Consider the following 14,230-nt stretch of genomic DNA (forward strand, 5'->3'; position numbering starts at 1 on the left):
AAGCCACCTGCAGATGCAATCTGCGTCAATCCTGCAATATGTGCCAACCTCACAATAGACTTCGTCAAGGGGCACGGCAGAGATTGATGATACTAGAGTAGCGACGACAACGAGGACAATTGCAGATAAACGCATTGTTTGTGACTGATGTAATAGGATCAGATGATTCTGAAGGAAATAGTAGGAAGACGACTGGCTGTTATGTGTTGAATGTTCTTTGAAATTCTTGCGTACATGGTTGTGCCTTCGCACAGAGGCATATCTGCGATTAATCCAGTCAAATGCCAGCAGATCTTGCCAACTGAGATGTGCTGAACATTCATCTTTACTAGGCCTTTGTGAGAAGCATCCATCATGATAAAGCCCGTGATCTGATGAGTATGGATATTTGATACAAGATCGAAATAAGCTAGAAGCAAAAGCAAACCCGGCTGATTCAATGCTACCTGGCGTGGGCAAGGGACGTGAGCCGGGATTGGGGGAAGGAGGAGGAGAAACATATTTCCACGTCGCGTATGAGGTCATTAGCATCGCCAAGAGCACCTGCTGTAGCGTACCTCTATACATGGACGTATGAGATTTGAAATATGACGAGAGAAATGAGACACACATATCAGTTTAAGGCTGTGGTGAAATGAAAAGTCTATGGCGGCAATGTCGATCATTTATTTGCCACTTTAAAAGAAGACCTAATTAATTATCGTTGAGCTCAAACCGAAAGAGTGTGAGTTACAACAGCACAAGAAATCTGAGTAAAAGAGATATCCGACGGGTTGACGGACTATACTATCATCTATGGCATAGATATGTCGAATTGTGGGACCGTCTTGCCTGCCAGTATCTCCTTGATTCAAGTTTGACGGACAGGGATGTTCCTGCGGTAGACTTTGAAAATTTTGGTGCGATCATAGAATGTGAATTTCACCGAGTGGATGACGAGATTAGATCCTAATTGACCAAGCTATATCAACTCTATAAGCTACAACAACACAAATTGCACAATGACACACATCATCATGACGAGCGGCACGGATGAACGATGGATCAAGGGGGTAGCAGTATCGTCGAGGCGCCGAACATGGAGTCTTCAATATATATGGACGATGTAACAATCTCTGAGGACAGGATCGATGAGAATGGGTGAGTGATTCATCTTTGATGAAATTGAGTTCAGGAGCCTGGGACGGGGAGGCACTCCGGCAATAACCGAAAGCAAATAACTGAATCTTACTACAGTCACCGCACATCCCAGATCTCCCAGTCTCTGCTCCATTGCCAACATCATGTCCACTCGTCCTTTCTGTGCACCGGATTCTGCGAGAGACACAGGCTGTTTGGAAGTTTGGTCAACGATTCATCATTCAAAATGAGTTTTCTTTAAGAGAGACACCGGACAAAGTACGTCAATTCATCACCGTACGTGTTGGTTGTTGATGAATGTCTTTTCACCATGCAGTTTCTTTCACAATTGACATGACTCGACAATCACTTTGCACCCTGTTCCATTTCCCCTACCTCCCAACCGCTCTCCCTTGTCGCAGGCCACATTATTTAGGCATTCAGATGTTTTCAGTCTCAAGGCACACCAGCGCTAATGGTCATGTCTTCCGTCAGAATGTCATCAATGTTCTCATCACCTTCAAGCCTTCCCTCGACGGTTGAATTGCTGACTTGTCCATTCAGTTCATACAGTGCTCCTCTCCCGCAGGTCAATTATCTCGGTTTGATATCTCGGCGCAATTCTGTGATGGGTGCATCCGGCACCGGCAATACTTCGATCATCGATCGTCCTCCACCGAAGGAGCACACAATTTCTTACATCGTCGCTTTCAAAGTCGTTCTTGTTCTTCGGTGCAGGGATGACACGGGCGTTTCCTAACGTCATGGACTTGTAGCTGGTGTCTTCGATCTTTGCCATCACATCTCTGGTATCGTTTATCCTTCTATCACTGGTGCACAAGCTAACTATACACCTTACCCCATCTATCAGATTGGAAAGCGCAGAACGTTTGAACGCTATATGCCTACTGAGATGTGTACTTTTCGTCGGTTTGGACGTCCATATTATAACGTTACTTTATTGTGGGCTTCCAGACTGACCAAAATGTGTAACAGACACCTCATCATTGCTTTGAGGCCGATTAGCACTTGCGGGGGTGGCAACTTTTCGGCATTTGACACCTGTGCTCAGTTCACACTGAACTTCGATCTGACTTGAACTACTTGACCAGTCCTCCCGTCTGCGAAAGCCGGGAACAGTTGAGTTATCGATGTGATAGTTGCATCCATAGTCTATCACTCGCAACTTTTATTGGCTCACACATATAACGTATACAGATTGATTAGCTTGATGTGTGGAACGCAGAAGTGACTCTGACCCACCTCCCAGTTTCAAGGAGCCTTCTATTCGGTTCAGTCCGCCGGTCATTGAATCAAATGATGCACCTTATCATGCGACATTTCACGATTTTGACCAGATGGCAAGAAGGGGCAGCTTTTTTCAAAGTCTGACAACGAGAATTTGGACTAGATGGCTAAAAGTGTTAAGAATGTGCAGTGGAAGATAACTCACGTCGGACACATGCGACGAAGTTGGATCATTGGTATTGTGAGTACGACTAGTTCACCTGCAATTTCATGGCTAAACGATCGATACGGCGTGCTCATAGTGGCTATCTATTGGTTATTTTGATGTGTCAACGCAATCTGGAGCTTGACCCAATGTATCTTCTCGCACCCCGAAGTTGTTCTTAGACAGACACCGGTGGAGTGATTATCAGAAGCTGATAAATGCCACCGTGTGTGGGGTTTACATATTCATGCACGGCTGGGCCCGCCGAAGCTAATCATCTAATTCACCCTGGCAGATGCCATGACCTCGTGTTCGGGTCACGCTTATGTATGATATCTCATATTTCATATCACGCATCCTTCTTATACCCTGCTTCAGCCCATCGCATTTACGCTCTAATCCTTGTCCACGATGTCCAAACCACCACATCCCTGGTGGAAATCTGCAATAGTCTATCAGATCTATCCATCATCATTCCTTGACGCGAATGGTGATGGGACTGGCGATCTCGCAGGCATCATCGCCAAACTCGACTATCTCAAGGATCTTGGTGTGGACGTTCTATGGCTTAGCCCGATCTATCGTAGCCCATTGGCCGATATGGGCTATGACATGTGAGCGCTAATCGTTGCTTTTCGGTTCTGGGACTTGATGCTCTAACCACCACAGCTCGGATTATGAGGATATCGATTCGCGCTATGGCACGCTTGAAGACTGGGACCGCCTTCTCGAGGGCGCGCACGCACGGGGAATGAAGCTCATGTATGTGTTATTCGAACCTCAAACTGTTTTCCAGTGTCAACCCGGGTCTTTTTGACAGGATGGATCTGGTGGTGAATCATACATCTGACGAGGCAAGTCTCTTAATCTTCTAGCTTACCTTATGGTTCCTGTTTCTACCAATTACTTACAATGATCGCCAGCACGCCTGGTTCACTGCTTCAAAATCAAGCAAAAACGACCCAAAGCGCGATTGGTACATCTGGCGTCCTGGTAAAGTTGTTGATGGGGAAGAACTTCCGCCAAACAACTGGAAGAGCGTGTTTCAGGGTAGGTGCACCTGTTTTCTTTGGGTTGTAGCGGCCGTCCTACCATTCTCGTCGCTTCGGACCACTGATTGTTTCGTCGTCGATTCATATTTCTGACTGTGCGACAGGTTCCGCCTGGGAACGCGACTCCGCAACTGGGGAGTACTATCTCCACCTGTTCGTATCTAAGCAGCCAGACCTGAACTGGGACAACCCTGTTGTGCGTTCCGCCGTTTGGGACGTCATGCGATTCTGGGTGCGCAGAGGATGTGACGGGTTCCGTGTACGTACATCTCTCCCTTCTACTTCTTTTACAAAGAAACAACGGGCATCACCATAGATGGACGTGATCAATTGCATCTCGAAGACGGATGATCTCCCCGATGCGCCTCTGGTAGACCACACGCAATATTACCAGCCTGCCACCATGTACTACGTGAACGGGTAAGTTTATTCATCTCGACTCGAGAATTACTTGACCTTCCCAGTCCGCAGGTCCACAAATACATGAAACAAATGCACACTGAGGTCCTCTCTCGTGTGCCCCCTCCTTTTCCCCGCTTCTTTGATTAACTAACGGAAGTCTCACAGCCCACGACCTCATCACGGTCGGCGAAACGCCCTTCACACATGAGGCATCCGAGCTCGCCGCGTATGTCCTTCCGCAGAACCGCGAGCTCAACATGGTCTTTCAATTCGAGCTCATGGACATCGACTCTCCCTCCGAATCCCCGCTCCTAAGGAAACCTTGGACGCTCAAGGAGCTCAAGGCAATTGTTGGTCGCTGGCAGCAGTTCATGCACGATGATGGGTTCTGGAATGCGTGAGTTCCGAGTGATATCGGGCCGAAGATGAATCAATGAAATACTGATGGTTTATGTTGTTTGGCGCCATCAAAGGATTTACATTGAGAACCATGACCAGGCGCGGTCGGTGTCGCGCTTTGGGAATGACTCGGCGCAGTGGCGCGCAGTCTCCGCCAAGATGCTCGCTATCTTACAGATCACGCAGGCGGGGACACTATACGTGTACCAGGGGCAGGAACTTGGCCTCAAGAACTTCCCGCGGACATGGGGGATCGAGGAATACAATGACGTGGCGAGTCAGAATTATTGGAATCTGTGCGTTGCATCTTTTTATTCTTTGTCCATATCGTGGGAATAAGTGCTAAGGATATGATAGAATTAAAGAGCAGAGACAGAAAGCGCAAGGGAAGGAAGATGTTGAAATGTCTGATCTTCTCAACAGTTTCGCACAAAAGGCGCGCGATCACGCAAGGACCCCGATGCAGGTAACAACAAATTCATCACTTCCTTTCATTATCTCATTTATAGTTATAGTGGAATGCGAGTCCACATGGAGGCTTCACGACCGGAACACCGTGGATGCGCGTGAATGACGATTACCGAGAGTGGAACGCTGAACAACAGATCGGCGATGAAACCAGCGTGCACGCATTCTGGAAGCGCGCGCTGAAGGTGCGGAAGGCGCACGATACTCTTGTAAGTCGTTCGAGATATGTTCTCCTGCACGCAGTCGTTTTAACTCAACCTACACTACCACCTTTCATTTCTATCTGTATTTCCGCATCTACCCCTTCCATTCCTTTGATACTGACGCGTGCCCACGCCAAGATCTACGGCGACTTCGTGATGCTTCTTGAAACACATGAACAGGTGTTCGCGTACACGCGGAACTATGGGTCTACGTCTGCGTTGGTGTTGCTTAATTTCAAGGAAGGGAAGGTCGAGGTTGACCTTGGGGAGGTCATCGGAGGAGTAGCGGGGTACACGTTCATCTTGAGTAACTACGAGAATGAGGCGATCGGACTTGAGGAAAAGGTTACTCCAAGCGACTATGAGGGACGGGTGTATGTCCGGGAGGCATTGTCGAATTGATCAAAAACGAATCGCATTCAGGGAACGTGTAGGACGCATGTTGATACATCGTATCATAACATTTCAATAAAAGACAGCAAGGCTCTGGCTACTTTGCGCCAGGTCAGCAAGAAAACGTAAGGGGGACAATACATCTATGGTACTGGGGAAGCTAAGACCGGCTGCATGATCGAGAATAAAGCAACATCTGGAATGCCACCTGGGCGTCCACCCTATGAACAGGATTCACGCATGCGTGAATGCGAAGACCGGATATACAAAACATCAGAATGTCAAGGCATTCTGCAAAAAGCACATCGTAAAAATAGCAATCTCGCTTGTAGTTAATCAATAACTGTAAAAAAAACTAGAGGATGAACAGAGTTCATCCTCAGAAGGACCGACGCTGGCGGTGTATCCTCGACACGAGTCCCGTGGGTTCGCGCTTTGCAACAGTGGCAGCGCCACTTGACTTCCTCCGACATTTTTTCGGGGTGGATGATGGGTCGCTGCTACCAGTGGAGGTTGGTGTACTGATAACTTTGATGGAGGTAGGTAAATCATTCTGCGACGTGGCAGGGCTTGATAGAGCTGTCCCTGTCGATGTCGCAGTTGTTTGTGGCAAAGAGGTGCTCAGGACGGTGGTGCTCGAAGGGGCTGAGGAAGGAACACTCGCACCCGATACAAGCTCGGATGCGTTGGCACAAAATGCAATGAGGAGGTCCACCTGTGTCACGACTGATTAGTCGGTTAAACCAATATTTCAAAACCACATACATTGTTAGTTTCACATTGACGTTGGGCATACCAGTCTTCTGGGGCATAGAAAGCTGCGGCGCAGTTGGGACTGTTGCCTTGAAGCAAATTGTAAGCGTAGACATGGATTCCATACCAGACAAGACTCACAATCGGCTCCAAATCCGTCGCATCCGTTGTAATACCTATCTGGTCGTCAGGATGACGACATATGTGGAAATATGCATACTCACGCAAAAGAAGCTTCCACATTGAAACGATGACTGAGCAGAGGTGGTGAGAGTAAATCTATATTCACAAACAAGAAACTCACGGGTCAATGAGTGAGATATCGACGCTGGAACCGCACCCCGGACAGGTCGGGTTGACCAAATTCATCTCGAGCAACGTGCAATCTTCGCCATTAGTGTCACATTGTCCTGTGTAAATAGATGTTTCATTTAATACAATTTGTACACGAGCGCTTTACTTACCGGTCTGTAAGTATCTGATGGACATACAGCTGAGCGAACACCACAAAACAATAAAGGAGTGGAACTCACGCGATTCCGGAAAACATGCTATTGACGACGTAGTCCTGTCCAGTAGATACGTTGCGACCATTTTCAACCAAGCACGGCTAGAGAAAGTGTGAGCTAGTTATTTCCCAGACAGATTGAGGTCCCCCGGTGGAGCTCACGGTTCCGTAACCACATCTGTGATTTGTGTCAGAATTGCGGCGTAATTCCTTCATATGTGACATACTGGTTGATAAACCTTATGGTATGTGTTTCTGACGCACCAGCTCCAATAGCCGAAAAAATAGCAAGAAAGAACGAGAAAAAGAGAGAGAAGGCCATTGAACCTGGCATTGTAAAAGGAGAGGGAGGGAGTAAACGAATGAACGGAGCGGTGGTTAAGTGGTAGAAAAGCAAAATGGTTACTGAGCAGCTGTTTGCATGTGGCTATACAAAATTACTTACGAAAACGCTTCTTTTTCGGTCAGTTGACCGAGTCTACAACGAGGACGCTGAGAACACCTTCATCTCCGCGTTTTCTCTCTCGACGGAGAGCTTGTCCTTGCATTGCATTTTTTAATCGGTTGAAGCGTCTCGTTTTCAGGCAAAAATAGTCGCGGTGTTCATACAGATTGGAACTCTTTACTCGATGGAGCTGCAGCCTTGCGCATCTACCCAACACGGGTCCGAGGATTTTGATCTCCAACTCCGAACGTGATGGCTTCTAGACGGTGTGTATCTGGCTCCTGACTCAAATTCTGCGAGCAGATCGTATCTTATGGTATCGAGAAGGTAGAAGTTCGTCCCAAACTCGTCCACTAGCAGGTGTGTTCCAGTCAGAGTGTGCCAGGCACTGACCAGTACTGACCGTTTCAAAGTCTTTCAGACTTCAAGTACAGCATAACGAACTAATGAACATATTAATAGTGGACTGTACCATGTGTTATATTCACAACATGAATATCCTCACATAAATGTGGCAGTGGGGGTTATATATAGACCTCATAGGAACGATAAATTTTCAAGCCAACCAAGTCGTGCCACGTTGACGTTGGATGTACCGTCTTCTGCTTGAATTATGGTGCAACGGAACATAGCTGTAACCCAAGCCAATGAATAAAACCCCGGGCCCATAAGTGTAAGTGTCAAGGCATGGCCACCTACATTTGGGTGCAAGGAAAGCTGCAACTCTTCATATCGGGCATTGTGGCACGTGGACTCGGAGTCCTGCGTCTCGCTCAAATCACGATGTGCTTTGAAAAGTGCAATCGACATATGACATTGGAATCCAGTTCGCCATGATTTTGCTTGCAACTGCGACTTCCGATTTTCATGTACTTCAGATTGGAGCGAGTTTATGACATTCACACAGCAGGATTAGCTTCCCGAATGACTAGCAGCAAGGAGGTTATTTGGAAAGTACTTTCTGACCTACTGATTATCAGAATGACCACTGCTGATCTGTCAGAGGAACCATTATTTCAGTCTACGGACAGAAATAAGGACTGTTCTCAAGACCCAGAAGTCTCATGCGTTCAAGCCCAATTCAAGCCTCAGCTCTAGGGACGATCTTGAACTCTTTGTCTTCGGGTTTGGTCGTCTGTAAATAACCATCGTTGTCGTTCTGGACACTTACCTTTTTCAGTGACCTGTTGTTTCAAGTATATGCTCTAATCAACACGTTACTCGCAGATAGAGGCTTGCTTCTATGCACATGACCTTCCGAGATCATTTTGACTGCTGTCGATCGGCGTTCATACCCCTTCGCGTGATTCTTCGCTGCCCACAGACCTCAGCACGTTGCCGACCACGTGCCCCACAACGACAGCGAATAGCGACCTACCTAAATCTCGGTTCTAGGCAGGGTTTCAAATCGCAGGTAAAACAAACGAGAATGAAGCCGAGCGCAAGGACACATCAGGACACAGCCTGGAATATAGTATAGTGGTTGAGAAAGGGGTAGATCACGGCCGGTCCGGTGATGAGTACGTATGTATTTGTTCGGTTGTGTAACGCTAATCCGAAAGCTTAAAGGGGTTTGAGTTTCGGACACATACACCCGCGATAGATGGCTGAATAGCTAAAGCGGCACACAACGACACGAAGACAGCTTGAATTGGTATATCAACTCTAACCTAACCTATAGTATCTCGCTTCGCTCATACTTTTGCCTCCGATGTGAAACACCGCCCAGAGCGGAGGTTGCCTTCAGGGGTGATGCATATGCATCCTAAGCGGTCGTTCAAACTTATCTGATGGTAACCGCTACCTAGTACTCGGCGAACATCGACGAACGATTGCGTGTGACATGTGCATATCACCGCCGAGTATCCGCCTCATGTGTACTGTAAATAATCGTCTTTCACGCTGTGGGGTGATATCTTATATGAAGACAGTAGAAGACTGCGAAATAGTAAAAAGTATGCGAGTATTTGAAAACCATAACTAGGTTTCCCCCTCGCGTCTCAATCGTGGTACAGCTGCCTGACCTATGCGTTTTTGATCACGCACAGCTCATCCTTGGTGCTGTGGCTCGTCTTGGGTTGGTAAGAATGATAGCTCGAGCTCACCTGCCCAGCTCAGAGTGGCTTTCCACCCTTCCTGCAATTCCAAGGACCTAATCAGACGGTCTCATTACACCATGATAGGTTAAACAGTATCCTCGCCTACGAGATGATATGCCGTCTAAGTCCTCATGCTTCACTTGAACAGGCACCGAAATCAAGTAGATGTGATACTGTATCCTGATTTTTCCCTTTCACTCCATCAATTCTTGTACCGTTTTGTGTGTTCACGCACCATAAAAGGTGTTGACGCTTTGACCAATAAATTATCTGTATAGCATAACACCCACTTCGCTTGTCACGATCGCATACAATGTATGTAGACGCCTGTGGACTAGCGCTAATTAGAAAGCGCCTTGTCCTCGTAAATCTCCTGCAGAAGATTTCGTAAAGATGTCTAAAAATGCAGGTTAAACCTAATAATCCCGGAGGGACCTGCCAATTACTCACCTGAAGTTTGATTCGTGTCAACGAGCCTGATCTCCCCACCCGTGGTGCGCATCCGTTCAGTAATAGCAGTCGATCCCATTGTCAAACTAGGCTGGACTGTGGCGACTTTCCACGTTCCTGGTCCACCAAACGACGCAGCTTGCGCTTTTTCAAACATGCCGTCAGGCTCGGTTTTCTCGTCTTGATAATTTACAGAGCCGGCCCATACGGTCGCAAACACGACACCGATGACAGCAACCATGGTGTTGACGAGCACGATCTCGTTGACTGTGAGGACGTATACGTTTTTGTACACAACAACCAGCTGTGCGAGGGACAAGAGAGAAGGAAAGACGAAGTTAGAGACCGATATGTAGAAAAGAGTGCGCATGCGTTGCCCAAACGTCGCTAGGTATCAGTGTTAACGCAAACTTGATCCCTACAAAAATTGGCGACATACTTCTTCGTGGGCTGATTTCACTCTCAACACTTGATCTATAATTCCTTCGAAGACGGATTGCCCAGAGGAAGGCTATGGAGGCATAGCTGCAATCTTTCAACCAGCTGACCTACTCTCAAGGCTGAAACACCCACGCATTATCGACAAGCTGAGCTGACCACTCAATCTTGAGGTAGGGTGTAGTGGCCCACACCACTGCAATGTTTTCGCTTCCCGATGGGCCACGCGCAGCATCCGCAAGAACTTTAATGAACATGAACATGTTGACGAGGCGCGCAATTTTCAAGAGTACAGGAAGTGTGGTGATGAGGGCGAAACGTTTCGGACCCACAATGGTGTAGGGGTATATCAGTGCAAGACGTAGCAGAAGGATAAGGTCAACAAGGATCGATTGAAATGCGCCTATAATTCCAATAGCGATGTTAACCTGGATGATAATGTAAGAAGCGGCAGTGAAAGAGAAAAAAAGTCGCACCGATGGCGGCCATGAGTCCAATGGGGACAGCATTGAATGAATCTGTGATCGAATCAATGTTATGCATATGTAAGAGACAATAATGATACTGACCGCAAGACTGTCGATCATGACCCCAGCAGTGAATGCCAGCATGATGGCTATGACATTGAGAATGAATATGGGCCTTCTTCGTGAAAGTGGAGTGGAGAAATAAAAGAGCGCAAAAATCAGGGGAATCAGAATAACAGTGAAGGTGTGTCCAATCATGATCGAGTTCAGAGATGGCTGTATTATTGCAATATAATTGGTCCCAGGCGGAGGCGACGGAGGCACTATGACAGCTGGGGAAGTTGTGGTTGTATTGCTTGACATGATAGACGTCTGACTGTGACATCTGGTGAGTCCCTTCGCTTATAAGGGGACCCAGGCACCAAGGACACTGCCAGACTAAATCGAGTGACATATCAAAAAGATTTTGTAAGTGGGAACTTGGAAAAAAGTTAATCTCGCGCCGAGAGCATATGCCCGCGGCCGGCTGCGAGGGCAAGCCTGGGCAAGCAATCCAAAACTGTTGTTTGTATCCTTAAGGAATTTTTGATGGAAGAGCGGAGCCCGCCCATGACGACTGCAGAATTCAAATAGTCTCAAATCCTCGTACATCGCATAAATCGCACAAGAGAGTTGCAGCATGCAAAACTAGTACGCCGTTCCCAGGTTGTAAACCTCGCTAGAGGATGAGCAGAAAAGTAACACCATGGTGAAAGACTTACTGATACCTGGACACGACCAGCCAGCCTTCAAAAGGTAGAACCATTATATAAAGTTCGTGTTAACTCGGAGTTCGTGTGATCGTGAAGAAAGAAGCTCGTGAATGTCTCCACGAAGCTGAATCTGAGCGATCTGAGGCGGGGAACTCGTCACCTGAAGAATCCCACCGTTTACTACTATGTAAACTTGAATGCCGCTCCAATGCGATGACAATCGAGCCTCACTGCACGTTTTATCGTCCAGTGGTCACTATTTATTGAGGTAGGGTCTGCCAGACAGATTGGTGTTATATCTGCAGCATTCGTGGTGCATTGATGGCTGTACTGCAATGGTATTGGATATCAAATTTTACATGTGTTTGTGTTTTAGTACTAAATATTAAATATTAAAGTCCATATATACATACATTCTTCATTTGGAGATAAATTTCAAATTTTCGTGGTTTTATGTAACTATCGCCTCGCAGTTTGACAATGAATTTTTACATTTTTGCATTAGTTTGTGTTCCGCATATCATCCTCCAGCCAATCTGGCAATGTCTCGGGAGAAAAAATCATCTGGTTAGCGCCAAGCGCTCCAGCCCCGCGTGGGGACTTGAGCCTGATCAGCTGCAGGCCCGGTGGTGCTATTATGTACTAAGTTGGTCCCTCAATCTTAGTATCATATACTAACACTCTACGGTATTAAGTATTACCTTGAGCATCCCAAGGCTCAGAGATCCCAAACGTGAGTTATTTCCGCGGTTTTATACTAGGGAATAACTAGTAGGCCACCTGCAAGGTAGACATGAGTTTTATTCCTACGCAAACACTGATCGCCACCCACGCAAAGAAAAGATGTCGGATTCCGAGTCGTCGCCTATCCCGACCACGATGCGACAGCGCGTCATCGACTACATAACCCAACTCCAGAACGACATCGTCAGTGCTCTTGAGGATGCCTCGGTCTCTCCGTGTCATTTCAAACGCGATGCCTGGTCACGTCCGCAAGGCGGTGGTGGCATCTCGCGCACATATGCCTCTTCCAGAGATGATGCCACCTACGAAAAAGCCGGCGTCAATATCTCCATGATCCACGGCACACTCCCCCCAGCTGCGATCAAGCAAATGAGCAGCGAACATTCATCCCTGGATGTCAATACTACGACTGCCCTTCCCTTCTTTGCTGGCGGCATCAGCTTAATCGTACATCCGCGCAATCCGAATGCACCAAGTGCGCACGCAAACTACAGGTACTTTGAGGTAATGGATTCCACAGAGAAGGATGCAAAGGTTGTTGGGTGGTGGTTCGGTGGTATCACAGATCTCACGCCATCATACCTGTTCGAGGAGGATGCGAGGGAGTTCCATGAGACGCTGAAGGCGGTTTGCGACGCCTATGGGACAGCCCTGTATCCCAAGTTCAAGCAGTCTTGCGACGACCATTTCTTCATTCCCCATCGCAAGGAGTATCGTGGTATTGGAGGGATTAGATTTGATGATCTAAACGACGAGATGAACGCTATTCTAGGCTCCGTAGACGGGGAAGCCCGCCCCCGCACAGCAGATGTCATATTCGCCTTCGTACGTGCTCTCGGAGATGTATTCACCACCTCCTATATGGGTATCCTCAATCGCCGGAAAATCATGCCTTCAGATGAACGCATGCGCCGTTGGCAGCTTCTCCGACGTGGGCGATATGTTGAATTTAACCTCGTTTGTGAGAGGGGAATTAAATTTGGATTAGCTGCACCCGGAGTCAATGTGGAGAACGTGCTGATGGGAATGCCAGAAATGGCAAGATGGGAGTATATGTCAGATATGTTCGAAGAAAGTGGTTCGGCCGAAGGAAAGATGATGGAGGTGCTCAGGTCCCCGAAGTCTTGGGTCCGGGATTGCTAGGTCGGTCTTGCTGTGCGTTTCTGATGGACTCTTCACGTGGATACTTAGTTATCTGTTGCAGCTTGATAAATCTCGAAAGTGTCGCGTTAAGTGCTAAGTACTAAGTACTCGATCTGATCGTAGTCGGAAATACACCCTGGCAGACTGGCTGCTGATATTCTTTTATGTGCCGATAAAGTCGAATTCCGATGAGAAGCACTAGAATCAACGTAAAGCACCCTAGGGACACTGGCGGATTCTCTGGAAGAAAGCCGAACTTTATCTTCCAGCGCTCATGATTCTAGTAGTCTCATGGATCAGTGAGAAGGGAATGCCTTCTCACACATTCATTTCTCAGGCAAGACGGTTCGTCCAAAAGACCATGATTCTGATATGAATCTAGTTCTGATTCAGAATTTTGTTTCGAGGCAGGTTTTCGCCTGATCCATTTTCATCGGACCACAGTAATCGACAACGTTCCGATGGGTAAGCGGCCTGATAGTCGCTTATATAATGAACACGGCAAGTGGTGGACCCGGCTCTACCCTGTGCAAGGTGGCAAGTCAGCGATATTGACTTGACTTCGCTTGGCGTACAGATTTCACAATAGGCTGTGACAGAGGAACTTTATAACTGGAGGATGAGCACTTCACTTTCAAGTTTCAAATAATCCAGCCCCCCCCCCCCCTACTTGTAGCATTCTAGAGTTCTCTGACAGCACTCTTCTTAAGCGATTTAAACTTCTCTGGTGCGTTGGGTACATGTTTCCAAAGAGTGACTCGATAATTGATGCTGATCAGCAGCATAGCTTATATCGATCATTCTCGCAAGCTCATTAACAGCTTCTGTCCTTTGACGATCCACTGTCTGATACATGCCTATTGACGTGGATCCCGAAACCTTATTTCGAGTCGAACAAAGTGGCCAACCAGTTGTTGTGTACGAGTGCAAATTACAGAGGGC

The 14,230-nt window shown here is 47.4% G+C and overlaps 5 protein-coding genes across 5 annotated transcripts; 2 read left to right on the forward strand and 3 right to left on the reverse strand.

The window, feature by feature from the left end:
- Positions 1 to 850: 850 nt before the first annotated feature.
- Positions 851 to 2,428, reverse strand: F5147DRAFT_656884 (uncharacterized protein; the record flags this gene model as incomplete). The annotated part of the gene is made up of 6 exons (XM_041434162.1): positions 851 to 961; positions 1,011 to 1,085; positions 1,232 to 1,330; positions 1,691 to 1,983; positions 2,101 to 2,292; positions 2,383 to 2,428. 6 exons carry the CDS (start codon positions 2,426 to 2,428, stop codon positions 851 to 853), a joined length of 816 nt encoding a protein of 271 aa, XP_041287893.1.
- A 555-nt stretch (positions 2,429 to 2,983) lies between these two features.
- F5147DRAFT_778680 (glycoside hydrolase family 13 protein) lies at positions 2,984 to 5,498 on the forward strand (the record flags this gene model as incomplete). Its single annotated transcript, XM_041442160.1, has 11 exons — positions 2,984 to 3,186; positions 3,242 to 3,334; positions 3,369 to 3,405; positions 3,448 to 3,622; positions 3,729 to 3,883; positions 3,941 to 4,044; positions 4,089 to 4,138; positions 4,192 to 4,423; positions 4,500 to 4,721; positions 4,783 to 4,891; positions 4,941 to 5,498. 11 exons carry the CDS (start codon positions 2,984 to 2,986, stop codon positions 5,496 to 5,498), a joined length of 1,938 nt encoding a protein of 645 aa, XP_041287894.1.
- Positions 5,487 to 7,205, reverse strand: F5147DRAFT_718500 (uncharacterized protein). The gene is made up of 9 exons (XM_041438712.1): positions 6,978 to 7,205; positions 6,913 to 6,928; positions 6,776 to 6,852; positions 6,707 to 6,720; positions 6,547 to 6,652; positions 6,467 to 6,496; positions 6,384 to 6,418; positions 6,255 to 6,331; positions 5,487 to 6,204 (listed from the first exon to the last, which is right to left on the reverse strand). The coding sequence occupies exons 1-9, from the start codon at positions 7,082 to 7,084 to the stop codon at positions 5,869 to 5,871; spliced, it is 798 nt and encodes a 265-aa protein (XP_041287895.1). The 5' UTR covers positions 7,085 to 7,205; the 3' UTR covers positions 5,487 to 5,868.
- Positions 7,206 to 9,638: 2,433 nt separating this feature from the next.
- Positions 9,639 to 11,012, reverse strand: F5147DRAFT_778682 (uncharacterized protein; the record flags this gene model as incomplete). The annotated part of the gene is made up of 6 exons (XM_041442161.1): positions 9,639 to 9,691; positions 9,745 to 10,131; positions 10,184 to 10,269; positions 10,318 to 10,610; positions 10,659 to 10,700; positions 10,752 to 11,012. 6 exons carry the CDS (start codon positions 11,010 to 11,012, stop codon positions 9,639 to 9,641), a joined length of 1,122 nt encoding a protein of 373 aa, XP_041287896.1.
- A 950-nt stretch (positions 11,013 to 11,962) lies between these two features.
- F5147DRAFT_718514 (coproporphyrinogen III oxidase) lies at positions 11,963 to 13,488 on the forward strand. The gene is made up of 3 exons (XM_041438713.1): positions 11,963 to 12,134; positions 12,193 to 13,300; positions 13,350 to 13,488. The coding sequence occupies exon 2, from the start codon at positions 12,245 to 12,247 to the stop codon at positions 13,286 to 13,288; it is 1,044 nt and encodes a 347-aa protein (XP_041287897.1). The 5' UTR covers positions 11,963 to 12,134; positions 12,193 to 12,244; the 3' UTR covers positions 13,289 to 13,300; positions 13,350 to 13,488.
- Positions 13,489 to 14,230: the final 742 nt, after the last annotated feature.

This window comes from Suillus discolor (genome assembly GCF_016758755.1).
Source record: "Suillus discolor strain FC423 chromosome Unknown F5147scaffold_74, whole genome shotgun sequence".
NCBI classification, from domain to species: Eukaryota; Fungi; Basidiomycota; class Agaricomycetes; order Boletales; family Suillaceae; genus Suillus; species Suillus discolor.

Excerpts from the sequence above, each read along its gene's own strand:
- F5147DRAFT_718500 (XM_041438712.1), bottom strand. The coding sequence starts at position 7,084 with ATGCCAGGTTCAATGGCCTTCTCTCTCTTTTTCTCGTTCTTTCTTGCT. Across the intron at positions 6,332-6,383 it reads CGACGGATTTGGAGCCGATT|GCAACAGTCCCAACTGCGCC; the intron begins GTGAGTCTTGTC and ends ATTTGCTTCAAG. Across the intron at positions 6,205-6,254 it reads GTCAATGTGAAACTAACAAT|GTGGACCTCCTCATTGCATT; the intron begins GTATGTGGTTTT and ends GTCGTGACACAG.
- F5147DRAFT_718514 (XM_041438713.1), top strand. The coding sequence starts at position 12,245 with ATGTCGGATTCCGAGTCGTCGCCTATCCCGACCACGATGCGACAGCGC.